The sequence below is a fragment of the Suillus clintonianus genome, assembly GCF_016758775.1.
Source record: "Suillus clintonianus strain FC179 chromosome Unknown DEU56scaffold_43, whole genome shotgun sequence".
Taxonomy (NCBI): domain Eukaryota; kingdom Fungi; phylum Basidiomycota; class Agaricomycetes; order Boletales; family Suillaceae; genus Suillus; species Suillus clintonianus.
Genome location: NW_024539267.1, coordinates 173,058 through 199,628, shown reverse-complemented (window position 1 = coordinate 199,628; position 26,571 = coordinate 173,058). Strand labels below are relative to the sequence as shown.

Sequence of the window (26,571 nt, the reverse complement as noted above, 5' to 3'; positions counted from 1 at the left end):
TTTATCTGATAAGCGATTCTCACCCCATCTCTTCGTCGGTTGATTCATCGGCCAAAGATGCGATTACATGCTTGGCCCCTCCTCGGAGAAATCACGGTGTACACGTCCACTGGAGTCCAATAGTTACGTAGTTGTACGAATCTGAATCAATGGCACAAATTACACGCAGAAAAACCAGGCAAAGACAAGCACTATATGTAACATATACCTACATCAGATCCTGGCAAAATAAATTACACAACATCTGCGACACCGTGAAAATCAGATAGCGATGAGGTCTCATTGCGGAGTCCTACCAGTGGGTATATATGAAATACAAGAACAAGTTTTACGTCCTATCACGTTGAAGTTGAAATGCGCCCGATACCAGGGAATGAGTCCACCGAAACAGGGAGGACAACAATTACAAAAGATAGGGATGATTTTTTTTGGATGGCACGGAACCCTGAACGAACAGTAAGAGCCCATGCCGTCTGCCACTGAGTACTGATTCTCGGGGGGTCATCGTTCTTCATCGCTCCATATCAGATCATCCCCATCATCTTCCGGCAAACCGCAATTGCCAGTCGACCTGAAAGATGATGAAATAACATTTCGTCTGTAAATCAAATGCGTGAGGTTCTGAATACGAGAAAGAAGACACGGAAATGAGATTAGTTACATACCTTGCGAGCAAATCCTCGACGCCCGCTTGTCCCGCTTCCCAGTCTACACGTACCCAGTTATGCACGAGCTCGCCGTCGCGATACACTAGTAGTGTGGGTAGCATGTCGGTGTCGACGTCGTCCTCCTGTTCTCCCTCGTCATCGTCGTCGTCGTGATAAGGCTTCTCATCAGCCCCATCAGCATACGGATCCTCTTCATCATCATCGATAAACCGCCCAGGCATCTTATCCGACCTAGACCTCACCCGAGACGCCGTCGTCGACGACGGCGCAGCCGACGCAAACCCCAGCGCAGCAGCCCTCGCACGCACAAACTTCGTCTCAGGGTAAATCCTCGCAAGCCTCGCCAAAACTTCATCAAGCGCATAACACCGATCCAACGACTACGCACACATCAGCACCAAAACCCCAACCCACCCAAAAAGCACCCACCGACTCATACAAATGCACAACAACCCAAACACCTCTATCCTCCCTCTCAACAGCACCCACAAACCCCGCACGCCCCACCTCCCTCAAATGCCCAAATCGCCCCGCTTTCGGAAGACCCAGCACATCCCGCTTCTCACCCAGCGCAATCGCGAACTCTAGCGCATCTTTCTTATCTTCCGCTTCTTCCTCCAAGAAGGTCTTCCCCCCTAAATTCCCTCGCTCCATCTTCCGCCGAACCTCCTCCATCTCGCGCGCGCGCCGCTCAGCGTGGAGCGCAGCTGCTTCGTGTTGGTCGCGGATGACGCCTTTTACACCTGTGCGTCCGGGACCCATCCCGATTGATTCTTGGTGCGCATTGGGATCGGGTTGGTGTTGGTATTGGGCACGTCGGTGGGAGGAGGAGGATGAGGAGGAGGCGGATGCGAATGAGAGGGTTGGGGAGGGGCTGCGTGAGGGGGAGGAGGAGCGGGAGTTGGTGCCGAAGAGTTTGCCTGAGAGGACTAGGTGCTCGATGTCGGCGTCCTGGGGGGCGATGAGCGGTGAGCGTGAGTGCGCGATGAGTGTGAGCGGTGAGTGTGCGATGAGTGAGAATGCACTTACCATCTTGTCCAGTTAGATTACGCTCACTAGTACGACTGCGGCTGTAACTGTAATTAGGATGAAATGGCACAAAGGGCAATAGTACTAGTTACGAGGGCTTGAAACAAGCACTAGGCTAGTTTGCTGTGTTGGAGTGATCTCAGATCTGGATGGATTTTGATGACGTTGTCTAAGCGGTCATAACATAGCCCTCGGCAGCCCAAAATATCGCAATCTATGCATAGGGCTGAAAAAAATCACGAAAAAAATTTGTTTCATTTCCATCCTACTATGCCACAAAGACGCCTTCAAAACAAATGAGCAAAATGAGAAGAGGACGAACGAACGAATGACAAGGAAAATGAGCGTATGATGTGATGTGATGTGGTGGTATGCTACAGTCATCGAAGACCCCAAGAAAATGAAAATGAAAAACGAAAGAGACAGTCCGAGGATAAGGTGTCCAACTCCACAAACACAAAAGCAAGGATAGCGGATGAGGTGAGGAATGCGCACGGATGCTGGGCGTGCAGAAACAAGAGGGACGCGGAATGAAAGATAAAAAATGAAGGAGTGAACCAAGAAACGAGTGCTATGATATTTGTAGTATGTGGATGTTGTATGGAATGGAGGATGCATATACGGGTGTTTGATACAGTGATGGACGATGACGCAGATATACAGTGGACGCAGAGTGGGAGATAAGGAGGGTATGCATGTTGAAAGCACACAGAAGCAAATGGAATAAAAAAAGGGAAAAGGAACTAGACGAGGCTGCCAGCACCTTGATCAAGCCCTGCTCGTTTCAGATCCCGCAACGTAATATTGACGCCTCGGAAATCCTCCAGCCAGACCTGCCGTTCACCACAACGGGCCAGAATCTTGGCCCAGAACTTCAGGATTCGCGTCTTTGGGCGCTGTCCACCGCGCATTGAGTGTGATGCGCGGCTCAGGTCACGGATGTACCGTAAAGAAGGAAAGGCGTCATTGAAGAGCAATGACGAGATTTGCTCCACTAATGGAAAAAATGGCGCGTCATCTTCTACGTCGGCAGGGAAAGCAGACGCGTCATCCACAAGGCGCTTATCAATATCTCGGATGCCAATGAATTCGAGGTGTTTGTGCCCAGGAAGGAGGACGTGTGGTGCTATCCAATCTGGGTTCTGCCAGTTCCACTCTGCGTCCGCAGAACAAATGAACTCTTTGAGGTTGGGGCACCACTCTGCTAGTGGGATTTGTTGCACGGGGCGAGGACGAAGTGAGAGGTTGTGCTCGACGACGAGTGAAGAAGAGTGACCCAGTTCCAGCTGGTGTAGCTTTTTGCCATGCGCGGCAAAGAAATAAGCAAACCCGGGGCCTGCGTAGCCAAAATCTGAAGAGACTACGGACACATTTCGCAGATTTGGCATGTCCCATGCCGCAAGTACGGCGAATGTTGTGTTATCGAGGGTCAGCTTTAGGGACTGAAGTACAGGAAGGGAAACGATGGGGGATTTGGACGCTAAGAGGTGGCCAGAAACAAGGGGTATACTGGATGAAGAAAGTTCTAGGTATTCCAGGTTAGCGGCAGTACGCCGGAGGAGTGGCGATACATGTTTTGGGAAGGGGTCATCGCTGTAGTTGGTGAGAGAGAGCCTCCGGAGTTTGGTATTCGAACTGAGAACAGAAACCATCTGCTCCGGAGAACAGCGCACATCGATGAACTCTGAATAGCGCGTACATCTGACTGAGTGATGATCGGAGTAGATGACGAGATGTGGGGCGTAATCGAGAATGGTACGGATATCGTCTGTAGCGCACCGCCTAAGGACGGGTGTTTCCATGTGTAATCGGCGGATGTAGTGGCCACTTGAGGGTTTGCCCTCTATAAATTGGGTGAGCAGGGTGAGTGCGAGGGCTTTTGCCTGACTGGCTCGACTAATCCAGACAAACTCGTAAAGGTACTCTTGGAGGTATTTATTCCACGCTTTGCTGACAAGCGACAGGTCTCGCTTAATCTTCATGGCAGCGTGGTACTCTGCGACTTCACATGGGGTTTCTAGGAATGATAGACCCAGGGATATGTCGAGGGGGTCTGAATTCATAGTTGTTGCTTCCCGCAAAATCATGCGCCATAATTCCGTTGGTAGATACGGGAGGTCAAGTGCTGGAGAATGAATGAAAGATGTGCGGGGAATGTTACAGAGTCTGTTTCGCCTGTAAGAAGATATGTTAGATTGTGTATAAGATGAATGAACTGCACAGATGGTTGATCGAAGTCACCGAGGGATGGAGCCTCGTGGAGTTCGGGGATGTACGAGAAGGTGAAACACTTACGGTTTCGTATGGACCTTGGATGACAGGGCTGTCAATAGAGAGCGGATGTGACGGACAATGTGTGGATTGTCCAGAAAGCGCATGATCTGAGCAGAGAGAGGGATGATAATGAAAGGGAGGATGTGGCTCGCTGTCGATGAAGTAGTAAGGAACTAAGTAGCCAGCGTCTATATATGCCGGAGCCCTGCCCCATTGATATTTCGCACGCTCGATTCGATCTATACTGTTCCTGCAACTTGGCTCAGAGATAAGATGCTGTACTTATATCCGTATTCTTGGACCAAGGGACATGATCCTAATATACGTTCTAGTCTTTATTACACCTTCTGACTGTCCTTTCGACAGCTCAGAGACAGACGGTGACCGACTACTGAGGTGCCCGCTTGTCGCAAAATAATTCAAGGGTTCACCCTCGGACGCAATACAGAAAACGCCGTACGACTTTGAACCTACGGCAGGTCGCATAAATCGTATAGGCACCGCGGTGAAGGTTTGGTCTACAAAATGAAAATGCATATCTAAAGGTAACCACATGGGTCCTATATCATTATTAGAGCTTGGCAAGGGCTGAGCCACCCTGCCAGCGAGCAGTAAAAATGGTAGTGGAACGCTCCCTGGTCTAGGAACGAGCTGGCGAATGCCGTCGAAATTCTCCCGTGTTCTACTTTTTTTTTACCTTCGCGACCTGGATGTCAAACAAGGTTATGACCGTCAACGAACACACCTGGTCATAGCGAATCGGAACTTCCGTTGTGCATTCTTCCGATAAGTGCCTCGCGCACGTTAACTAGTACTATTCGGATGCGGTACGACGGTGGTGGCGCGGGTAGCCCCAGTGTCCCAGAGCGAATCCGGATGAGTCTATGCCCCCATGCTCCACCGAACGCTGAACCTCGGTCATCTTTGGAACTAGCTCCTCCAATTTCAATTTAAAATCTTATCAAGGAGTAAAGGCGAGATTATTAGGCGAACCGCGAAACTTATCCGTTTGAACGGAGAGGTCCTAGAATATTCTTCGAGAATTTGCGCCCACAAGAAGAATACCCTTCACCCGACTTGAAAACCTGCAACTCAGGATGAATATCGGTTGTGGATTACCCGTCGCCGACTATCGGCCATGAATATTTTACTTTAAAGTTTGTTTAACGTGATCAACTAAGTACAATAGAAGCTTTATAAGTCGTGCTTATGCGAACCCCCTTGGGATCATGCTTAGTGGCCACGGCTGCGTCCACGGTCCAGTGCGTCTGACGAGCATCGACCAATCCAAGGCCTAAGTAGTCGTCCGTAGGTTACCAATCCTCTATTATTCAACACTGGCGGCCGCACTCACTTCAACCCTAATTCTGTGGAGCTCCTGCATTTACGTTGATCTGCGAGGGTTTCCCGGGGACCAGTCTCCATGATGGAGACAACTCGGTTCCTGCAGATAAACCATCTCAAAATAGTACGAACAGTTAATTGAATGTCGGCAAGGTGCGTCGACAGTCGATCTGCATCTGTGGAGGAAGCCTGTCGACCCAGTATTAACTGTCACGGCGACTTGGTAAGTAATAAGTATTTTCGTGATCGTTCTCGTATTCACTAACATGGTTACATTGTGCATACTAGGGTTGTGCCAGTGGCGAGGTTAATCGAAGCAGAAATTTTTCAAACGTTTGGTGATTTTCATGCGCACGCAAGTTGCCATCCGATCGAAGTCGTTCCTTTTCGTGAGATCGGTTGGCCCCTGGACGCAGCTTTCCGTGCGTGTAAAATAATCCGCGGCGGAAAAACGTTTCACTCGTGCTAGAGTCTTAACGTTGATTCGCACTGCTCATCGCCCGACCGCAAATGTGATGCGATATAAAGCAGTGTCGAGTACGAACCGGGTACAGTCACAGAAGATAATCGTCGGATTACAATATTCGTATCGGTTATCGGTTAATATTGTAGTATTGCGAGTTGTTCCACTCCTTTTCCTTTTCAGTTCGTCCTTGGATGCCAAAAGAGACTGGTTGTTAATTGTAGGACTTTGGTACTCGGAGTTGCGATTGTAAGGGTCCAATATACCATGAGACGAAACCTGTGCCCGAGTAGTGTTGGCAGCTGTTGGCAGTCGCAAGTGAGGCAATCGACGAGGCGAGAAAGCCTCGGGAGTCCGCACCGAACCATTGATATTGGTAATAGCGTTACTTGGATGATGGTCCCAAGGTGTGGTGAAGCCCGTGGGTTACTAATGTTGATCGCGAAGAGTCGGGCTGTCACTGGTCGCGATGAAAGACACCGTTCATCAAAGGTCAAAAGGAAAAACGTGAAGCGCCAAACCTGCACAAAAAGGGGGTGCGTACTGTAACACGTGGGTGGTGGAGACTCTCCACGCTTTCTCCACCCACAAGTGCATCCGCGCCCGGGGCCGCGATGCGAACCAGGGTTGGTGTGGGAAGGTATGCGGCCTAGGAGGTCCTGCCGTCCTAGATGTTTGAACACTCTTGCCCGTGGGTAATATGACCCGGGTCGATGGTCGATGGTCGATGGTCCACGTCGTAGGATTCGTCACTCATACCCCATCAAAGGCTAGCCAAGCCTTTCACTAATCGCTAAGTACTACCATGGGGGTGTTCTCAGCGACGGTTAAAGACGCATGAATCTTGCCCCACAGCAAGCAAGGTAACGTCCTGTAAGTTAGTAACTGAAACACCTGGTAACACCGGATGTTAAGAGGCTCCAGGAGACATGGCGAAGGAACAGCAAGTTTAGGTTTACGACCAAGGATGTGGCGGTGTTAAATAGAGTGGGAATACCAGCTAAATCCAGGCACCATCAAAACATATGCACTAAGTACTGTACTAAGCAACCGGTCATGGCAAATGGCCATAACATCCTTGATCACTATCCAAGCAGAGGCTGCGTCTTTTCTTTTCGTCTCTGAGACTGGACCGCCTAGTGAACACGCCTAACAAACCCAATTGGTTTGTACTCCGATGTGCATGGTTCTCAAACGCACTTAATCATCAGCCAGAATCACTTTGGCGCATATATCCGCTGCGAACACCGCGGTGGATCATTGTACCGTCCATCAATTCGTCATACTAGTTGCGTCTTCAATGGCATGCATGACAACTGACATAGTGCGCCATCTCCCAAAGCCGCACTAACCCTCAGATCCATTACGCAAAAGGTTTGGTCTCCCATCAGCACTAGTCAGCGGCGCACTGCACCGGCCAAGGTTGAAGCGCTCATCTATAAAAGTATGAGCTGCTCCACTTCGCGTTTACAGCCCTTCATCTCCCCAGCTTCCTCTCTTCCACTAAGTTACTGTATTGCGCTTATAAACTATTAGACAATGCTCGACTTGTCATTTGAATTCAAGGCCTTGGGAGCATTGGTCGCTCTCGTTCTGGCGGGCGGTTTTCTTCGCACTAAGATACGATCAAAATCACGCTTGCCTCTTCCTCCTGGGCCTCCTGGACATTGGCTGTTCGGAAACGCGCTACCAAGAGCCAAGTGAGCACATAAAATATAATACTCTCTGAGTATTTGGATTCTAACAGTAAAACGCATGACAGCCAATCTCAGCAGTTTGCTGAATGGATTAATACCTATGGACCCATCATCTCACTCCGGGTCGGGCCCAAAGTCATGGTCATCATCGGCAGACATCAGGTAAGTCGATCCCAATACTCGTCGCTGAGTATATACTCACTTGCACAGGAATCTGTTGATATAATGGAGAAAGAAGGTGGTCTGTTAGCAGACCGCCCCCGTGCAGTTGCAGCAGGAGAGATCCTGTCTCGCGGGCTACGAATGATCCTTGCACCTGCCGGAGAGCAGTTCCGGAGACTTCGCAGGTTGTGTAATATCTTCTCATGGCGGCCTGTTTTGCTAATATCATATATCATCCAGGGCCGCACACACTCACCTTCAAGCGAAGGCCGCAGAATCCTATGCCCCTATCCAGATGGACGCAGCTCGTGATGTCATCCTTGACATCCTTAATAACCCTAAAGGACACCAAGCAGCGGCGAATCGGTGTGTTGTACTTTATGGCTTATTTAATAACCACTTATAGTACGCATTCAACTCAAGCTATGCTGCTTCTGTCATCTTGCGCGTCACGTATGGCAAGTCCACGCCCACCGCCACAGATGCTCCCGAGATCATCGTCATCCAAAAAATGCTCAAGCGCTTCCAGATGCTCATGCGACCTGGCGCGTTACTCATAGAGCGCTTGCCAATACTCAAATACGTCCCGGGATACACAACCGAGTTGGAGGAATGGAGAAGGGAAGAGAGTCAGCTCTTCCATGACCAACTTGATCGTGTCTCGAAAGAATTGGTCGGTTTTCTTTCATATGCTTTTTTTTGCCTGTACACCGCCTGAACTAGTTCACAGGCGACCGGTAAAGCTGGCCCCTCATTTGCGCGATACCTTCTTGAGAACCAGTCTTCGCACAAGCTCTCAGACCAAGAGATGGCCTATCTCGCTGGATCACTCTTTGGCGCCGGCTCAGACACGACTGCTGTCGCGATTATGGTTGTCGTCATGGCTTCTGCGTGCTATCCCAAGGCGCAGGAGAAAGTACAAGAGGAACTAGATACCGTCATCGGTCGTGACAGGGGTAAGTCGACCTGTGAACTTATCAGAGCGAACGAACCATTCTCATCCCCGGTTGTCATAGCTCCCACATTCGACGACTACAGTTCCCTCCCGCAGATCGAGGCGTTCATGCTCGAGTGTCTTCGCTGGAGGCCCGTAACAACTCTCGGATTCGCCCACCGTGCGCTGACCGATATCGTATACGTACGTTTTCCCAGCTCTGCCGTGATCCCTTGTTTTAATTGCTGGTTTGAGCAGAAAGACACGTGTATACCACAGGGCGCTATCGTCTTTGGCAACCACTGGTACCGAATTATATGCATTCTAGGCGAGATATGTGTGTTGATCACCCTTTGACAGGGCTATCTCGCGCGACCCAAGCGTCTACCCCAACCCTGACAAGTTCGATCCTGAGAGGTGGCTCAACAGTGACGGCAAGATCCGGGAAGACCTCAAGTTCCCTTCATTCGGTTTTGGACGCAGGTAAGCCCTTGCTTTTGAACTGCGCTGTGAGAACCCCTGCTGAAGAACACACGCACGTGCAGAATCTGCCCCGGTCAGCATATTGCGAATCGTTCGGTGTTCATCAATGCTGCGCTCCTCTTGTGGTCGTTCAAGATCACACAGGACCCGGAGAACCCGATTGATCAATCGGGCTTTGTGGATGGTGTGATTGCGCACCCCAAACCGTTTGCTGCGCGCTTCCAGCCGCGCTTTGGGGATGAGGCATCGTTGAGGACCGTGATGGCGAAGTATGGAGATGGGTTGTAGGATCTTGAGCATGAAGTAGTGATGTGTATGAGTTTGTGATGTGGTAATATTTTTGTGCTGAGGGCTGGTATTTTTGCACAGGCGTCCCTAAATGCTCTTTGGACTAATATTAATGCATTCCTTCTTTATATCTGCATTTAGGCTCAGTTCAAGACGATGTGGCAAAACTAGGTGAGGCTGGTGGAGTTGACATTGAGAAATTTGGCTTTTGATTGAGTTCAACGAAACGTTTCGATGTCCGAGTTGAGACTGGTGGTCTATTAGTTCAAAGACTGGTTCGAGCTCGAGACGCGTCGCGGAAACTGATGATTTAATATTTCTGATTCTCAGCTCGCAATCATAGAGAAATCCCACACTTGGCACAAGCACTAATTCATTGGTCATAAGGCGTCGACCCTCGTGTGTTTCCCAAATGACCACACTTCGTTTGTCACAAATATGTGAAGACTACATGAGCAATGCGAGTATCGTTCATGTGACCTCGTGTTCTTTGGATATCTTTGCCAGCTCGTCTCTTGCTGTCTTGTACATGATCAGATTGAACGCTTCGGCGTTCCGAGCACTGTAACACCAAGGGTCGGTGTGTGAAAGTGTAAATAACAAGAAGACACACTCATCAAAGTCAGCTTCCACGGATGAACCAGGGGCCGCTAGGGCCACCTTCTCATAATCTTTTCCATAGTCCGAGGTCCACTGCAGGTACAATCAAATATCCGACAGCCAGAAAACTACACGTCACTCACCTTGGAAAACAACCTCGACTTCCATGCGCTCTGTGGTGTATTTGCGTTACGGCCCGGATCCGTAAAGAGGATGTATTCGTACAACGTCTGGACCTTCATCCAAGTCCATGCAGCCTGTGGCACCCCAAGCTCCTCTGTCCGACACGCACGACAAGCAGCTAGGTTGGAAAAGAGCCTCGTGAACGCTTTGGCTAGGGAGTGGATTTGCACGGGGTCGAAGTTACACTCCAGCCATGAAGGACCAAACTCGATCATTTGGATCGAGGGAGATGGGAGGCTGAGGTTTCCTTCCGAAATGTTCTCCTCGCACGCGTCCACAGCCTGCATGCATGTATCGACGCTGGCTTTCGTAGATGCATCGAGACAAAGCCCCAGCGCTTTCAAGCGGCGACAATATCGCGCATAGTGCACCAGGGACGCGATGCTGGCGGGAGGTTTGTGGGCCCAGACAACACGCTGGACGATTGACGACAGGTATAGTAGCCGCACAGAGCACCATGTCTGCGCGATGCGTAGATGGTCTTCGTCTGTGAGATAGAGTGGGACACCGAGACAGGCCGAGAAGATCTCGAGATTCTGGAACTGCAGGGCAGGCTCGATGGCGTGTATGTCTAGTATGAATTGGTGAGTGTTGATTCCCGACTCAGCATCCCATTGGGCAAGGTCGTTGCTTGAGAGCACGGAAGTCATTATAATCTTCTGTAACGACTCCTTGGACACAGCTGCAACGACCCCTAAGAGCACCAGTGCAACATCGGCATTGGTGTAAAGACCGTGCATCCGTAGAATTGCGGATTGGATGGTGCGATTGGCTGGGAGTGCGGAGAATATACGGCTGATGACATCGGGAGAGCCGTCAAACGTGACGTTCTTCAGCGAGCTGAATGTCTCTGGCGAAAAGGAGGAGAGGCGGGGAACCCCCTCGAAAGGTCTCTCGCAAGTCTGAATGGTCAAGTCCTCCAGCTTGCAAAGCTGTGATGTTAGATCGAGGACTTGTGGCAAAGAAACGGCAGTTATGTAGAATGATGCATGTGTCAAGCTTTGAAGACATGCCATATCTAGATGATCTTGACCCGGGGGCTTAGTAAGTGATAATAACGGTAGTGCTTCGTGCAAATCAACTGCAGAGAAATGTACGAGCTTGGGCGCACACCGGAAAATAGTCATATAAACCGACTTGATGAGGTTACCAAGGTCTAGGGGGCGATCGAAAACATATAGATTTTCGTCAAAAGAGAGCGAGATGTCGGTCAATTCTGGTGTGATAAGAGCTGGGAGAAGACGAAGGCCAGCCTCGGATGATATATGAAGGCGTAGGACTTCTATGTGAGGAGTTAAGAAGATATTGTATTCAACAATGCCGTTTATTAAATTGCGAGGGATAGTCTCGCGTGGCTCTGAAAAGGATAGAGTGCGCACGCGGCTGGATATTGAGATATAACGCTGGCGCTCTGGCGACTTCAAGTCCCCAAGAATCTACAGGAAAATCAGTAAAATCAATGTGGCTGGTAATGGGCCGACGAGATGACCTTTGAAAGTCGAGCTTTATCACCGTGCTCTTCGTAAATCTCGAGAGGAAGCAGCTGAAGAAGCGGGAGCAGGCTGTCGATATTTCTCCAAAGGAAATCCAATGCAGGATCTCGGAAGGTCTTGCAGACCTGAGAAACCCTAGCTATGTCCTTGACGCCCTGGCGAAGGTTGGGTCCCTCGTCATTGTACACCTCGCGAAGAATGTGGGTGAGCAGCTCGTTGATTGCGAGGGCACGATGCATTCGGGTACATGACAGTGCATGTTGATCTGAACGTTTAAATCCTCAAAGTGCGATTCGGATTCGATTTCAGGTTGAAATGATGTTCCACTTGACTGACAGGTCATGCCAAGCACCACGTGCACATGGAAACCAAGCAAGTGAAACGATCGCACTACTGAAACCACAAAGACACCGTGGTTGGTTATAAAGGTACACACATGGCGTTGGGAGACCGTTGAACATATATAGTCAAGTGGAGGGCTGCAGAATTTCGACACATCTAACAGAACTCGGAATTTGGGGGGAATTGAATTGGCTTGTGATCCTAACAAGCGTCAACAAACATCTTGCTACCCCGGGCCCGCGTTCAATATTACCCCAAGTAACAAGTTTCACTTTCACATATAAAATTGTTTTACAAACAAGTGGAATACAATACAGCGCGATCGGAAACCGAGGCAAGTTGGACTTCAACAAGCCGACGGTCAAGCCTGAGGAACGTGAGGCGAACGCGCTGAACAAACAGACTGCGCTGTATTCTGGATTGACAACGAGGACGCACACGCATGGCGCATAGAAATTTCTAGATACAATGCGATAATTTGAAAGTATCCATCACATTACCTCAACATGGAGTCTTCCGCCTCTCGAGTGCATATGGTTGCACATCACTGAAATACTCGTGTACAGTACCTACACATGCTATACATCACTGTTGGCAGTTAATTCGTATGTGCGCTCGTGGAATACGATTGCAGTCATGACAGTTTCTTCGTCAGAATTGACTAGAACCTGCGCGTTATATGCTCGAATGTCAAGGATGAGGCGTGGTCCCAGTACAAACAACTGCACAGTCGAAAGAACTGGAATAACACCACCATAAATTTGAACTCCCACAGAAGAGATGTTCTGTAGGAATGATGAGCGTTCAAATCTGAGTGTCAACCGCAAATTATGCGTACCCACAGCTTTGGGGACAGTTCGCTGAATGTGAAGCAAGAAAAAAGAACAAAGCTAGCAGAGGAATATCAGCGGAAAAATATGATTATATTCAAATCATAAACTTACGCTGCAAAGTAAAACACGTGTGTCTTGATCAACACCGTGAAACAGTCTTTGACATTCCATCTTGTCGATTGTTGTCGCATTTCATGGAAGTGTTTTATGACAATCCAGACGGCAAGACTCAAGGTGAGGACCTCCCATATGAGTCCAGTAACGAGTACCCAGTCAACGTTAATGAGAAATGGGACATTTTCTCCTGAGTGGGTGTACCCGCACTGATACATGCCAGACAGGACATACTCCTCTGGAATTCCCATGAGACTCGTACACTTAAAAACTTTCATCCGTGTAGCTTACCTCCTCGAGTAAGTATAGCCACTTACTACTGTGAGAATCACTCCGGTTGCGATCGTGAGAGCCAGGAAGACCACAATGAGAAAGATGAGCATCTTCCTGGATCCCAGATACATCGCATGTAACCGAATGATCATGACAACTTGCATGATATTTCAGTCAAATCAAAGTCACTGCAGCCGAGGAGCTCACCGCCCAGTATGACAATTACGACGGCAGGCATACAGTTTTGCATGACCCAAAGGATAGTGCCTGAAAAAAACAGTTACTGGCGAGCCTCGGAGATGCTTCAAACAAGCTCACAGCTGTTGTAGTCATTATGTTGAACTAACAAGTCGGTCAAGAATATTACTCACCCCTACATAGAAGTACAGTTAAGTTCGGAAGGAAAAACTTGATGCGGAAGACCCACTGTATCTGTCACCCGAACTGACAGGATATTCCCTGCATTTCGCTGGTCAGAAACAACAGACGCAGTGTATGTGAAAAGACATACACAGTATGCTGGTGCTGCTCGTGAGAGATGGCTTGTTAACACAGTGCCAACTTGTTAGTCCCGAAAACATACCCGCAGTATATTACTCCAAAGAAGCGTACCTAGAACATTTTATGTATAGTCAGCACAGCTTCGGATATAAGATAAGGTGCGCACACTGAGATATAGAACCGTGACGAGTGACCAGCGTTGCGACTGCCCCAAATGTGGATTACAACACCCCTTGCAATATGGGATTCTGCTTACCCAGATCAGTTCGAACTATGAACCCGCTGTCAGTGAGATGGTCGCTCAGGTAATAGCATCAACCTACCTCTTGCCCAGATGTCAGTACTGGAGAACACGATAATGGCATCGGCAATTCCGTCAAGATGAGTATCATGTGGCTTACCCCAATCGTATGCCACCATAACAGATGGTGCAACTGCGAAACCAAAATCAATGATTGAGTGAGAACTTAATCATCCAACTTCTTTCCACGAACCTATAAAATAACTGTAAACAAGCGAATAGTTGATTACCGGCCACCAACTGGGATCATTCGAGATTTGAGTCATATTCAAGGGATCAGTGGTAGCGAAGTCGGTGGACTAGAATCAAAGCTTCTTACTGACTTTGGCTGCTAAGTATGTAGATGTCAAGCAGGGTCACGTAGAATATCCGCACAGGTTCTCGACCACCTGTCAAACTCGTAATTGTTTCTAAGGCCATTCTTCACACCATCAGTTCAGGCCACCCTGAGGCTGAGCGCTCGACGTGGCGTAATAGGGAGTGGCGCCGTCCGATGACACATGCTAGCTATACTATCAGATTGAAGATAAAACTTAATGATTAGACTCACGGCGTGATGCAAAAGTGTCTAGGATTCCGACATGTGTAGCTTGATGCGTCAATATTTCCAGTGCTCACGTTAGAGTCTAAGACATTCGCTAGGGTCTCCGTGCTAGGTGATGACCGCTCGTGATCAATCATCCTATGACCGCAACTGACCGTACCCTCTCGCTATGCCTCTCCATTCTCTTCATATCTTTGAAGTTCCACAGACGAAGTGCCTTGTCGTACGTGCCAGTCACGATGTGCCGTCTATCAGAGAAGATTGCGACTGCTGATAGTAATTTCTTCCCCCCTGACTGAACTTGGGCTATGCTGTGTCTTCTGCCATTCTGATGGACGGCGTTGAGGACCGCACTCGGTAATGAGCTTGCTGTAGAGGCGTGCAAGCTGCCGATGTGCCTGTACCTCTCTGTACCTGAGCGTTTTGATGCTACATCACAGCGTCAACCTGTTCCTGTTCCTGTATTATTAGAAGTTCATCAACAAGCAAGGTTGTTTGGGTACAAACCTCCATTGACCTGGTTAAGCCGGGCTACTAAGAAACTCATCAGTAGCGCACATTGTATGGATGTTTTTTATCGTCGGTGTCGGCGGCATATGGTTTCTTGCGATAGGACATGCCAACATGGACGAACTTCATCGCAGAAACCCAGCTTACGCCCACCAGAGGATACCTTGTACCGGTGAGTTGGACAGTCGGCTTGCATCTTGCATGTCTCCTGTTATGCAAGATCGACAATTTGGCTGCTTGAAACAAATACATGGGCAACTCATTCGAGGACCTTCACGAGGAAAATTAAATAATTTGATTCCCAACCATCGACTACCCAACCATCGGAATCTGAGGCAGCCGTGGGGACGGACATCATAACTGTCCAAAGCGTCAGAGCTGCGTTACTTGCTGCAAGAATGCTACTTACGAGTAGTTCGTACCTCCAGTGGCAGTGTGCACCGCCAAAATGGAGTTCTCAGTATGACTGCAACATTGTTTGGCTTTCTTTGCCGCCTAGCTGCCGCGAGGCAGCGGCGTGGCTTGGCAAAAATAGAGCTTACAACTATTAGCACCGCCTCATGAAATCCTGTCATACACACAAGAACCCACCGACATTGTTAGTTTGCTACCAGAGAGGACCAAGCAGAAAAGCAGCGAGTACTGTACAACTGTTCCTCTCATTTTTCTACCATGACCAATGTCAGCCCAGAAAATATACGGACGGTTTACCCTAGTGAGCATGATGACTTCTGGATCCCTTGCGACACCGACCGTTGAGGAAGCTATGGCTTCTGACAGAATAGGGCCTAGTAGGCCGTCCACAGAAGAAGCTCCACCCCCACCGCAACCCAAACGACCAACTCAGAAATCGCTCTGCGCCCACTACGACCATTATGTGGGAAGTACTTGATTGCTTTGTCATGATGGACTGCTGTGTAACAAGAACATCTCAAAAACACGATGACGAAATCACGAACGGTTCAAATTTACGTTCTTTGATCTTTTGCGGTGTTCAAGTGTTCCGCCCGTGCAAACCAATTTTATTTATGTACGCTGCTCCACATCTTTATGCGAATCAGTTTGCCTGATTAAGCACAGCCGTGTTCCAATCCACGTCCCTACGCTCGAGATATGTACTTGGAGGGAGGTATTGCTAGCCTGGGTAGGTGGATCTCCCCTACTATTTCTAACGGCTGACTTTTCTGGTCTGGCATCATGCCGACGCAATGAACCATTGTTGATCTTATGGATGACACTATTATTAGAAGGGAAATCGATCATATGAGATCTATGGCGGCCTGACTTAGTACTAGAACCCTGTGGTGCTGATTACTTTTGCATCACCCCCATTTTATTCAAGGCCCGCTACATCACTTTGAACAGCATATCTATTGACAGGAACACCCTCGATCTCATTTTGGTCATCTAAGCATTGGATGGCGATGGTATATCTAGCACGAATATCATCCTTGTATGTCCACCAAGTTCCCCGCTCCCTCACATCCTTCCTCTGACAGTATGACCCTAGTCTCAGACGACCCTAGTTATTGGCCATTCATCAACGCTTGGCGTATTAGCAGCTATTTTTCAGGTTCGTGAAGAGCAGTCAGATTTCGGCGCTGATTTCTCGATCTGACCTTGACTGCGGTGTCCCAGTTGCCGCCTTGGTTGGATTGGCGTATGATTGGGGTGAGCATCATAACATTAGAGAATTGCTGATTTCCTACAAGTATTTCCAGCCCTTACGTTCGGACAAGAGGTATGTTGATGCTATGACCAGAGCAGCCATCTCACTAAGATTTGTTTGTAGGTCGAACTGGTCTGGGTGAGCACAGTTCCACGTCAGAAGAACAATATTGATTTGCGACAGAGGCAACGTTGGTCCCCGATGACCGTTCTCTATCTGAGTGTATGTAGCTTGCCTGTTGTGAAGTTGTGCTGACTTGACAATATCCTAGTTGCGCTATCTTGGAATTTTTTATACTGTGTATGTTCAGAAGGCTTGACAATTGGTGTTGTGCTAATCAGCCATCTCTCACACTCAGCCTGAACATACTGGGTATGTCTTCTCGCATTCACAGTGTTTGTTTTTTCTCACCAGTGGCATACAGACAATGTTCCGACGATTTTGTTGACAGATCCAGTGAGTCTTCTGCACCGATGCCTGCTATTCCCATTCAATTAATCGCGACACCCTGTAGGGGTGAGTGTCATTCTTGACCAGCCTCTTCGTTTCCTATCATGATTGCTACAGATGTGAGTCTGTTTGTAGTGTGTGATCCACCCAAGGCCCATCACTCATCGGATTTCTCAGGCCGGATTCTGTACATCGTATATAGTTGGACGAGTGTTGTGGCATTTCTAATGGTGTGTTGTGAGTTGTCCAGTTACAAAACCTATGCTATTGACTTGACCGAAACATGTTGCAGTCATCATGATCACTCGGTTATATGCCATGTATCAACGATCCAGAAGGATCCTGATATTTCTCGTCGTCGTGTGCTTGGCTGTCAACATTTTTGACGGAGTGGCCATGGCGATGTTGACGAGGGTTATTTCAGGGGGTACACTTCATTGTTAATGAAAACCGTGCATGGCACTCATTGATGAATACCAGAGGAACTCATTCTCTCTGGCTCCTATGTGTGCACGATTAGCTATGCAGACAATTTCTCACTTCTGAATTCCATTGCTTGGATACTTGGCGCTGTCTGGGAGGTCCTCGCACTGTGTCTCTCAGTCTGGATTGCTGTAAAACACTTCCGTGAACTGCGACAATATTCGACAGGGAGCATTATCAGCGACTGTTTCACGGTGTTGATAAAATCCCATGTGCTTTACTTTGCGAGGTGAGCTCATATTGTGAATATGGTTCCATTTTCCGCTGAATGATTGAACGTGCCAGCTATATTGCTGTGTCTTGCTTCAACCTCATTGTTAACTTTTCTCCAACGATCTTAGCGGTATGGCAATCCTTTGCTGACCTCTGCATGCGACCGCCGTTCATCATTTCTATAGGACCAATTTTCCCTGGACACTCAGATTCTTCTTGGTTTTGGTCAGATTTTGGAAGCCATACTGTCCTTTGTGCTGGGACCACGCCTCATCCTAAGCATTCGAGAATTTAATGCTCGGCTCGTGGCCGACTCTGATGCAGCAACCGCCATGACCTCAATCGCTTTCCAGGAGCGCGTGCATATATCAACTGGCAGTGGCGTGTAGCGTGGGAGATGCTCGATGAAGTTAACGGTAGTCTGGTGCTCTGCAGGGAGCAGGAGAATCTGCTTTTTCTTCTTGATTTTCAAGTTTCGTCGTGGTACTTATTTATTTGGTGTTGCGAAGTCGATTTCAAGGAGATATAGGTCTTGGCAAATATTTCGTCGTAACGTGTATCTAGGTTATTCGTTCCGAAGAACGTTGAAAGAGACACGACGAGGTGTCAAGTCAGACTAATCATTATGGAGTACGTAGAAGGAATCAACGTGTCATAAATATTAATCTTTGGGTCTAATATTGGTGACGCGCATGGGGAGGTTGAACGTTGACAGATGCAGGCACGGGTGATGAAAGCGTGCTTGCGTCGTTGTAGACTGTGCGAAAGGTTGTGAAAAGAGATAGTAAGACAAGTGAGGGTAGGGAAGGGAAGACGTACTGAGCAATCCTCTCCTTATAATCAGCCTTTGCGATTGTCATGAAATCTTAGCATGTGTCGTGGTCACAGATTGGGGCCAGTCATTTGGGCCTCTGGCAACAGTGATACCGCGTGCAATCTTGTTGAGAAGGTCCAGAGGTGGAATCGATAAGGACAGGATAAGATCAGAAGGTTCCACTCTATGCTAGGGTTATCAACAAGTCCTCATAAAAACAATTCTAGGTATGGGTATAAACAATCCAACGGTCAAGGGGTGAGTATGTGGGTATATTGTAAGGTACGGTCAACATTGTGAATGGGAGCTGTTCGTTGATAACAGTTGAAATGGACATACTCTACAATATCTCTAGTGTCCTGACGTCCATCATGCTGCGAACAGAAGCCATGTCTGTGACCTGTGCGATGATATTGCAATCTGACGCGATTCTCTTGTATTCTCCACCGGGTTGCTGAGCTAGCAACAATGCACTGAAAGGTTGTCCAAGGCGGACAATCAATTGTAACGCTTGCGAGTGAGATTCCGAATCAACCGCCTTTCCTCCGCGAAGCGCATCGAAAAAGGATCCGAAAGGCTGTCCAAGGCGAGGAAACAATCGCGCTGCTCGCGACCGAGACCCGCCGGGGAAATTGTATAAGGAAGACCCGGCCATGGACCAATCGGCCACGCTCTGTACATCATTTGCAGAGTCAGGCAGGCCAAGCAAATAACGGCTCCATGGACGGACAAGCAACAATGTCTGCTTGGTGTCCATTGCCCTGGAGAATTGACTCGGCCTATCTTCCGTGGTGATCAGCAGGTCGTTGAGACCGTCTGCCTTGAGTGTATATGTGAAAGATGTTTCTTGGCCTTGACCACGCCTTCGTCTGACTGCTGTGACACGGAATGCGATGCAAGGGAGATGTAGTCTGCAGTTTGCAAACCGAGGAGCGCTCTGCTTGTCAAACAGAGTATAAAATTCCAACGCCAACTCCACGGTCACGGAGTTTCGTAGGAAGGAAACTGAGTCCTGCATCTCATCTTCAGACAAAGATGGTAATATGGATGGCGGAGCTTTGTATGACGTGATGTCCGCTGGCAGGCAGGTATTGAACTCGGAGGGTTTGCCAACCCAGTCGAGCGCAGTGATGTCACCCGAGCGAGCCACAATCTCCTGCAAAAGCCGCCCAAGTGCATTGTGCTTCTTCTCGCCATAAATGGCAGGTAGGTGAACGCCGAAGATACCGAACAATGAGTATGCGATATCCTCCTGCAATGTGGTGACACGTGTCGACGCCCATTGAAGTTTCTCTCGGGCACCTCTCATACCTGGATAGAAGGTGACGAGGGCACTTGGGTCTATGCCCGTTGAGCGGACCAACTCCCGCATGATCACGACAGACTCCTTGTGGTTGGGAGAGTGATCATTGAGATATGGGGTCCAATCCTTCTGATAAAAGCGGATAACTTTGGGAGCTAGGAATTCTCCAACAGTCCATCCTCGCCTGATCCATTCGCTCTTGGATAGAGCGCCATACTTTGACGAAGGGCGAACATCTGCGAGGTAGACGATCGTCAGTGCTGAGTGGCGATACCAGACAAACATGGAGTTGAGTGATTGTTGGAGCTCGAGATTGTCATTCTTATCAATGCAGCATGTGTCGCTCCACGCCCATCGATACCCCGCCTCACGAGCAATTTTGCAGAATGACTGCAACTTCAGGATGCCGCCAACTGCATCCAAATTGTACACGACCTTGTTCTGAATATCGTGCAGCAAGGGCTCCTTCCCTTCCCACCGATGGGATAGCATGACACAACTGAAGTGCGTCTCCACCATTTCTTTGAGACCCTCCAAAGGGAGTTCTGCGTGATCCATTGTATATAACAACAGTTCCTTGTACTCTGTGCTCCTTTTGAAGACAGTTATTTGCGCCTCTCGATCGCACAAGAGCCCGGTGATAGTGTCGAATACACGAGGTGGGGTATTGTCGAGTTGAGCATGAATGACTGCTCGAATAGCACTCTCTGCTTCGGATGGACTGAGATAATGCTCGCGCAACTCTGGAGAAAGAATTAAGCATTACAATGCATATGTTATTCAGGGCTTACTTTGTATTTGCGCGTCGAAAGTATTATTCAACTTAAAGAGCATGGTTTCGAAGGCTTCGGTGGCTTCGTCATAGCGTTGTGCGTCATGAAGGGCCGCATGCATCAACTCATATCCACGATAAGATGAAGGGTTGCGATTGATGAACTATTATGTATCGCTAAAATTAGCATTGTTCGGAAATAGTGAATACCATCGTACCATTTGTGCATTGAGAAGTGCTTCATTGAGGGCTATCTGGTCTATGGCACGAATCTGCATGGAACATGATTACATTGCGTTGTAATAGTCAAGGGCGAGAACGTGCTTTAGCAAAAGGCAGATTTAAACTGCCCCGGAGAACTGCCCACTCTGAGATCTTTTTACCCTGACCTCCACTGAGGATGTTCTTGCTATCCGTGGAGAAGGTGAGGCAGTTCACCCAGCCAGAGTGCTCCAATACGGCAATGGTCTGTCGATCTGAGAGTCGCCAGAGGCGGACATGCTTGTCGTCAGATGCGGAGGCAACGAAGTTACCAGAAGAGTCCACGACAATGGCATTGATACTTTGGGTATGGCCTTCCCAGGGATCACCAACCTGCGTCCAGCTGGTCGATGGATTCCATTCCCGTATAGTGGGATCATCCCAGTTAGATCCTGAGATAAGTTTGCCACTGGGCGTCCACGCGAGTGACAAGCTGGCATGAACCTGCAAATTTGCGATGCAGTCCCTCGAGGCTGGATTCCAAATTTGTATACCACCGAATGTTGCGATGGCAAGATGTTCGCCAGAGGGCGAATACCGAACACAGTTGACTCTTGCATGACAGTAGATTGGATTTCCTTGCAGCGTCCATGTTTTAGTCTTCCACAGCTTTGTCGTTTGGTCTTCTGAACCAGTCGCCAAGACAGCGCCATCTGGAGAAAAGTCCAGCGAGCGAATCACATCGGAGTGGGCTTCGATGGCGAGGGTCAGAGAGCCGCCAGTGTTTCCGTCCCATGCGATGAATTCTCCGGTTTCATCACCGCTTGCCATCAACTGCCCGTTTCTTGTTACTGCCACTGCCCGTACCGCTCCGCGATGCCCCTCCATTTTCTTCAGCACACCCCTGTTGTTCAAGTCCCATAGACGAAGCGTGTTAAAGGAGCCCGTCACCATACGTCGTCCATCGGGGAAGACTCCGACAGCTGATATGGCCGATTCATGGTCTTCAAACACCCCAACAGGTGTTGTGTTTGGAATGATGGACTGTGCTGCTTTTCCCACCATTCTGAGCTTGATGGTCAGGTTGTGCACCGTCGATGTGGACTACTCGATGCTTTTATACCGGTTCACAGTGCCACACCGTCTCATCAGACGAACAGCCATGGGGCTGTCCCTCCTGAACTCCCGGCCTTCTATCAGGAAAGAGCGCGACTGCCTCTATGGGGCGTGTTTGATCTTCAAAATCTTCACATGGGTGGGATAAATGGTGAGTCTGCTCGTGTCTGTGCTGCTTCACAGCATTGTGGCATTACTCGTTAGGCGCCAGAGGCACGGGCGGTGCTGTTCGCCCTAGTACTCAGGAAAGACCGTGAGTTATCAAGTCGTTATGTTTAAACGCGGAGTTTGAATCTGCAGGGCTGCTTCCTGCCCGCACCGTGACCGCACCTCGCCGATATCCCTAACTTCCGCTTCAACTTTGCAGACGCAACGTCCTCCGCCAATCTGAGAAAGTGCTACTGTTACTTCACGGCTCACTGCCAAGTCCTTCTATACGAGTAGCATATCTCGCTGATAGTTTAGATCTACATAATAAGCTTTGGACTTGTGAACAGTGGTATTGAGCTTGAAGTGGTTCTCTCTCCACAGTCCGTGAATTGGATACAAACGTTTAATGCCCACTCGGAAGATGACTATAATATGGCGAAAGCCTGTCATTCTCGTCCGAGTCATGTCGGTGACTTGCACGCAACTTACATGAAACAACATCGATGTGAGTCGAAGCCGCTCGAGGCCTCATTGCCTCATACTCGCGGCCGGACAAGCTGTGAGCCACACTGATCTCCTCTCAGACGACCAACAGACCAGAATTCCTGATGACATACCATATGGTCCCCTTTGTCTCAGAAGCGAGTTCTACACATGTCAATTGAGGTCAATCATAGCCAGGTCCCAGAAAAAAGGAAGCCAAATGCCCAGAAACTTGATTGATGGATATGCGCACAGGGCGCAAAAGAGACTTCATGAGCGATAGCATTTAAATGTCAAAATACAGAATGATGCATAGCAAATATTTACATTCGAGATAGATTCTTCATGCAACGTGAAGGGATGAATAACATCCTCAAGTTGATGTTAGTGTTCTGATTCACCGATCGAATCATAAACATAACGGTAAGCCTGAGGATAGTCATCCTGGTTTGGCCCAGGAAGGAGGGGCATGGTCTCGATATTCACAGAAGGCACTTGGGGAGGTTCGATGGTGGATGTCCGCGTGAATATACTTCTCTCCCGTTCAACGATGCTACATAGAGGTAATGTAATTCATGTTCGAGCCAAAAATAGCGAGAGAGAAACGCACTCTCTCATGACAGTCGCATTGATCATGCGATTGGCATGCCGCTTGCTCTGATTGTCCTCGTACTGATCAGTCTCATCGACGATCTCTTCTGAAATAATTTCCTGGGAGAAACGTCATGTCATATGCTCATGAAAGCTAAGCGAACACCATACCTCGATGACATCTAGACCGAAACATCAAAGCTGTTAGGCAGCGACAAATGTGCACATAATAGGTTTTACCTTCCAGAGTAATCACACCAATTCCGCCGCCAGGCGAACCTGGTGTCCGACTTATCAATAATAAATGGGCGCGCCCTGTTTGGCTAAAAAATCGCTTCCGTTGTCACCCGCCTGGCATGTATAGAAGCATGCAATGAGAGCGTACAAATAGTCGAGCGCTTGGAAACAGTTGATTGATGGCAAGGCCTCAGGTAAAATGGACAGAGGAAAGTGCGAGACTGGGAGCCCTTGCGCAGGGTCGTACGTCAACAACTGTCGCGAAAATGTTAACAAGCTGTTCAGACAACGACGTGGTTTCATCTGCACCTTCTTGATCAAAAGTAGACCCTGAAACGCAAGCGGATTTCCTGCCTTGTGCACAGGAAACCGGGAGTAGCCGCTGGCGAGGCTGAAGTTGTGTTAGTGCACTTCCTCGAAGACAAAAGTAGTTGTTTGAATACATAGCGTCAACAGTGGAGTGGTCAAGAATTGTATCCGAGCTCAACGTGACAGCGTCCTGGATTGATGGACGCCCGCCATAAGCGACGAGCCCACCGGAAGAAATTGTCAAAAATACTGACACAAATAGGAGTCATGATCGTCTCCACGTTCTTGCTGCTGAGCTCCAGGACGCCATTGAGAATGCCGATCTCATCATCGCGCAAAGGCTCTTCGCCAGTACGGTGAAATTGGAGAAAGGATTTAAGTTCAGCTTTCTTGTAGGTGTGCGCATCATGAGCTCCTAAGGCATGGTCGAGAATTTTTGCGATTGGATATGCGACAGGTGCTGTGCCCGGGCAGAGGTCACTTACAAACTCCTGGTAGTCAAAAATACGTGCGCACCAAATAGGTACATCAAAAGGAGAACGAATGGTGCACATCGTGCGCCGATGGCGAGACCGTGTCTCGCGCAAACTGCTTGAGGTATAACCCTTTTGGGAAGTAGGTCAAAAACAACTGTGCGGTGCATGACACGTTGTACTCACTCTCTGTCCGTCAAGAAAGGAGTGTTTCATCCACCATGATGATGCTCAAGAAGAATGTCACACGTACCCAAAAATAACTAAGGACGGTCCGATCAGTTGGAACATAGATCTGCGTGAATTTTGCTACTTACCGATGGCAGTAGCTGAAATTACTATAGCAAGTAAACCTCCTCCAATCTGATTAATGATAAGGGCCAAATTCTATCAACACTCTGAACCGAAAGGGGCTATGAATGTGCTCACCGCGCTGTCAAGAAAGATAGGCAAGCTCTCGTTGATCACCTAAAACCCGATCTTCTTTACGCAAAACAAAATTATATATGCTCAAGGACACGAACCACATTGCTGAGAAGAAGTACCTTGAACGAGCTTCAGAAGAAAAGAATAGAGAGCAAGTATAGACTTACCACCAGAACCCAGTGACGACCCTTTTGCATAAGGTTCAATACTGGTCATCGTCCAACGTCAACTCAGAGTCAGTTGACACCTGTTCGGCACTGCACGCACCGATATGTGCATTTATCTGTTCCGCCTTATCTTCCGATGAGGTAGCCAACACACGAAGATGAAGTTCATCAAGGCCCATGAGACCCAGTGTTAATCTATTGAGATCATTTTGATCGACGTCTGCTAAGCTCATTGTGCGACCCACCCTGCGAAGACGCCTCCTGCAAGGACCAGGAATGCGCTGATGAACATTTTCCACCAAAATTCAAACGAATCAGGCGAATCCTTGGTGGGGACTTTGGGGATAAACATGGCGCAGCAAAACCACTACGCAGATAATATGCAGATGGATGATCAAAGGCCTTGACTTATATCAGTGAACGTATACTGCGCTGTTTGTGCTATTGGGTGGTTCGCGCAGACATTTCAGAATTCTGCAGAACACATCTGATCAGTCACGTCAAAATCGATGGGAGCGTTTCCGACAGCTTTTGTTTACCAACCGTCCGGCGCCATGATTGCAATGTGTCCGCTTCCACAATACAGAGAGGGCTGTAAGGCGCTGGGCCTGGGGAATCCGGCCTAGGTCAACCTTGTAATAATTATCTCAATACATTTCATCAATATAGAGGAAATTGGACACTCCCTAGATGTGTTGACGTTGTTTGTAAGTCTGACAGACAACTGGTAGAACGGTCTGTGGCGGATAATGTCATTCGTGAATTGACTTCTTTGGAGGATACGAAAGATGCAACTGTATTACATTATTATCATGTCTAACGTAGGCCGAGGTGACGCGACTCACCACACCGTTTGCTTGGTTTGCAGTCTATGGAAATGGAGACGGGAAATGGGGAATCAAACAAGGTTACAATCAATTGTCGTTGCGATCATTTGAAAGCGGTAATAGTTTTAAGGACTCGTTTTCACGAGGAGACGGCTGCTATCAAGGACCACGCACGATTTGAAACTGAGCGCTCCGCTGAGAGCTGACGGTTCGTATGGATGATCGTAGCTTTGCTAATCCAATCTCCTATAAGCGGACCGAATAGAAAACCCGTTCCTTGATGGATCGACTTGGTGTGCCATAAAGAACATCCCATTGCGCTGTTTATGCTATGGGATTGTGCACGCGGACATTCCAGAATTCCGCATAGTAAGTGGCATCTGGCATTGTCATGAACCTGTTTTGACAAGAGAATAGTGCTCCTCACCAATACCACCGCTCCGCACACACGAGATATACCCTAGAAATGACGCGCCATGATCTCACCGAGCGCCGCAGCTGTAGATAAGAATACTGCCTTCCAAAATGAGTTTCACAGGTAAAAGGCAACATATACGTGCCAGATCCTGCTGCCTTGAAATGAATAGAAGTCCTTTCAGTCGCCACCATGAAACATAGAGAGGCTGGATTATTACGGAACAATATTGCAGTAGTTCTCCTCATTCAGGCTGATGGAGTAGAGGAAATCTGTTCCTATATGTACTTAACCGTTGGGCCCAGTAAAACTGGCGGTTGGCATCGGTAGAGGCGCACAGTCGCGGCAACTGTGTTTTTCCCCAAGTCATGAAATCAGTAGCCATGAAATGCAAATGCGAAGACCTGCAGCAAGGCTTATTCCGCTGAGAGTCGAG

At 48.5% G+C, this 26,571-nt stretch overlaps 7 protein-coding genes across 7 annotated transcripts; 2 read left to right on the top strand and 5 right to left on the bottom strand.

Moving 5' to 3' along the window:
• Window positions 1-48: 48 nt before the first annotated feature.
• Window positions 49-1,872, bottom strand: DEU56DRAFT_808253 (thioredoxin-like protein). The gene is made up of 5 exons (XM_041353421.1): window positions 1,790-1,872; window positions 1,698-1,738; window positions 1,098-1,619; window positions 666-1,048; window positions 49-598 (listed from the first exon to the last, which is right to left on the bottom strand). The coding sequence occupies exons 2-5, from the start codon at window positions 1,698-1,700 to the stop codon at window positions 502-504; spliced, it is 1,005 nt and encodes a 334-aa protein (XP_041207668.1). The 5' UTR covers window positions 1,701-1,738; window positions 1,790-1,872; the 3' UTR covers window positions 49-501.
• Window positions 1,873-2,244: 372 nt separating this feature from the next.
• Window positions 2,245-4,205, bottom strand: DEU56DRAFT_400768 (uncharacterized protein). The gene is made up of 2 exons (XM_041346037.1): window positions 3,993-4,205; window positions 2,245-3,872 (listed from the first exon to the last, which is right to left on the bottom strand). Exons 1-2 carry the CDS (start codon window positions 4,073-4,075, stop codon window positions 2,441-2,443), a joined length of 1,515 nt encoding a protein of 504 aa, XP_041207667.1. The 5' UTR covers window positions 4,076-4,205; the 3' UTR covers window positions 2,245-2,440.
• Window positions 4,206-7,317: 3,112 nt separating this feature from the next.
• On the top strand, window positions 7,318-9,342 carry DEU56DRAFT_871755 (cytochrome P450; the record flags this gene model as incomplete). The annotated part of the gene is made up of 10 exons (XM_041355732.1): window positions 7,318-7,478; window positions 7,541-7,637; window positions 7,686-7,822; window positions 7,878-8,003; window positions 8,061-8,310; window positions 8,368-8,593; window positions 8,654-8,775; window positions 8,830-8,876; window positions 8,932-9,054; window positions 9,117-9,342. 10 exons carry the CDS (start codon window positions 7,318-7,320, stop codon window positions 9,340-9,342), a joined length of 1,515 nt encoding a protein of 504 aa, XP_041207666.1.
• Window positions 9,343-9,634: 292 nt separating this feature from the next.
• DEU56DRAFT_808240 (uncharacterized protein) lies at window positions 9,635-12,113 on the bottom strand. Its single transcript, XM_041353420.1, has 3 exons — window positions 11,615-12,113; window positions 10,086-11,561; window positions 9,635-10,035 (listed from the first exon to the last, which is right to left on the bottom strand). The coding sequence occupies exons 1-3, from the start codon at window positions 11,855-11,857 to the stop codon at window positions 9,814-9,816; spliced, it is 1,941 nt and encodes a 646-aa protein (XP_041207665.1). The 5' UTR covers window positions 11,858-12,113; the 3' UTR covers window positions 9,635-9,813.
• A 9-nt stretch (window positions 12,114-12,122) lies between these two features.
• Window positions 12,123-14,248, bottom strand: DEU56DRAFT_981231 (uncharacterized protein; the record flags this gene model as incomplete). The annotated part of the gene is made up of 13 exons (XM_041359826.1): window positions 12,123-12,745; window positions 12,799-12,850; window positions 12,905-13,170; window positions 13,225-13,337; window positions 13,388-13,447; window positions 13,499-13,522; window positions 13,608-13,639; window positions 13,692-13,705; window positions 13,764-13,792; window positions 13,848-13,886; window positions 13,938-13,952; window positions 14,005-14,115; window positions 14,176-14,248. 13 exons carry the CDS (start codon window positions 14,246-14,248, stop codon window positions 12,539-12,541), a joined length of 1,035 nt encoding a protein of 344 aa, XP_041207664.1. The 3' UTR covers window positions 12,123-12,538.
• Window positions 14,249-15,007: 759 nt separating this feature from the next.
• Window positions 15,008-15,527, top strand: DEU56DRAFT_400518 (uncharacterized protein). The gene has a single exon (XM_041346036.1). It carries the CDS (start codon window positions 15,094-15,096, stop codon window positions 15,394-15,396), a length of 303 nt encoding a protein of 100 aa, XP_041207663.1. The 5' UTR covers window positions 15,008-15,093; the 3' UTR covers window positions 15,397-15,527.
• Window positions 15,528-23,023: 7,496 nt separating this feature from the next.
• On the bottom strand, window positions 23,024-25,530 carry DEU56DRAFT_400233 (uncharacterized protein). Its single transcript, XM_041346035.1, has 18 exons — window positions 25,437-25,530; window positions 25,139-25,367; window positions 24,994-25,088; window positions 24,894-24,934; window positions 24,825-24,845; window positions 24,730-24,768; window positions 24,618-24,663; window positions 24,554-24,563; window positions 24,487-24,489; window positions 24,344-24,432; window positions 24,082-24,287; window positions 23,962-24,017; window positions 23,828-23,909; window positions 23,667-23,773; window positions 23,522-23,604; window positions 23,453-23,463; window positions 23,301-23,401; window positions 23,024-23,243 (listed from the first exon to the last, which is right to left on the bottom strand). Exons 2-18 carry the CDS (start codon window positions 25,243-25,245, stop codon window positions 23,075-23,077), a joined length of 1,266 nt encoding a protein of 421 aa, XP_041207662.1. The 5' UTR covers window positions 25,246-25,367; window positions 25,437-25,530; the 3' UTR covers window positions 23,024-23,074.
• Between the last annotated feature and the right edge of the window lie 1,041 nt (window positions 25,531-26,571).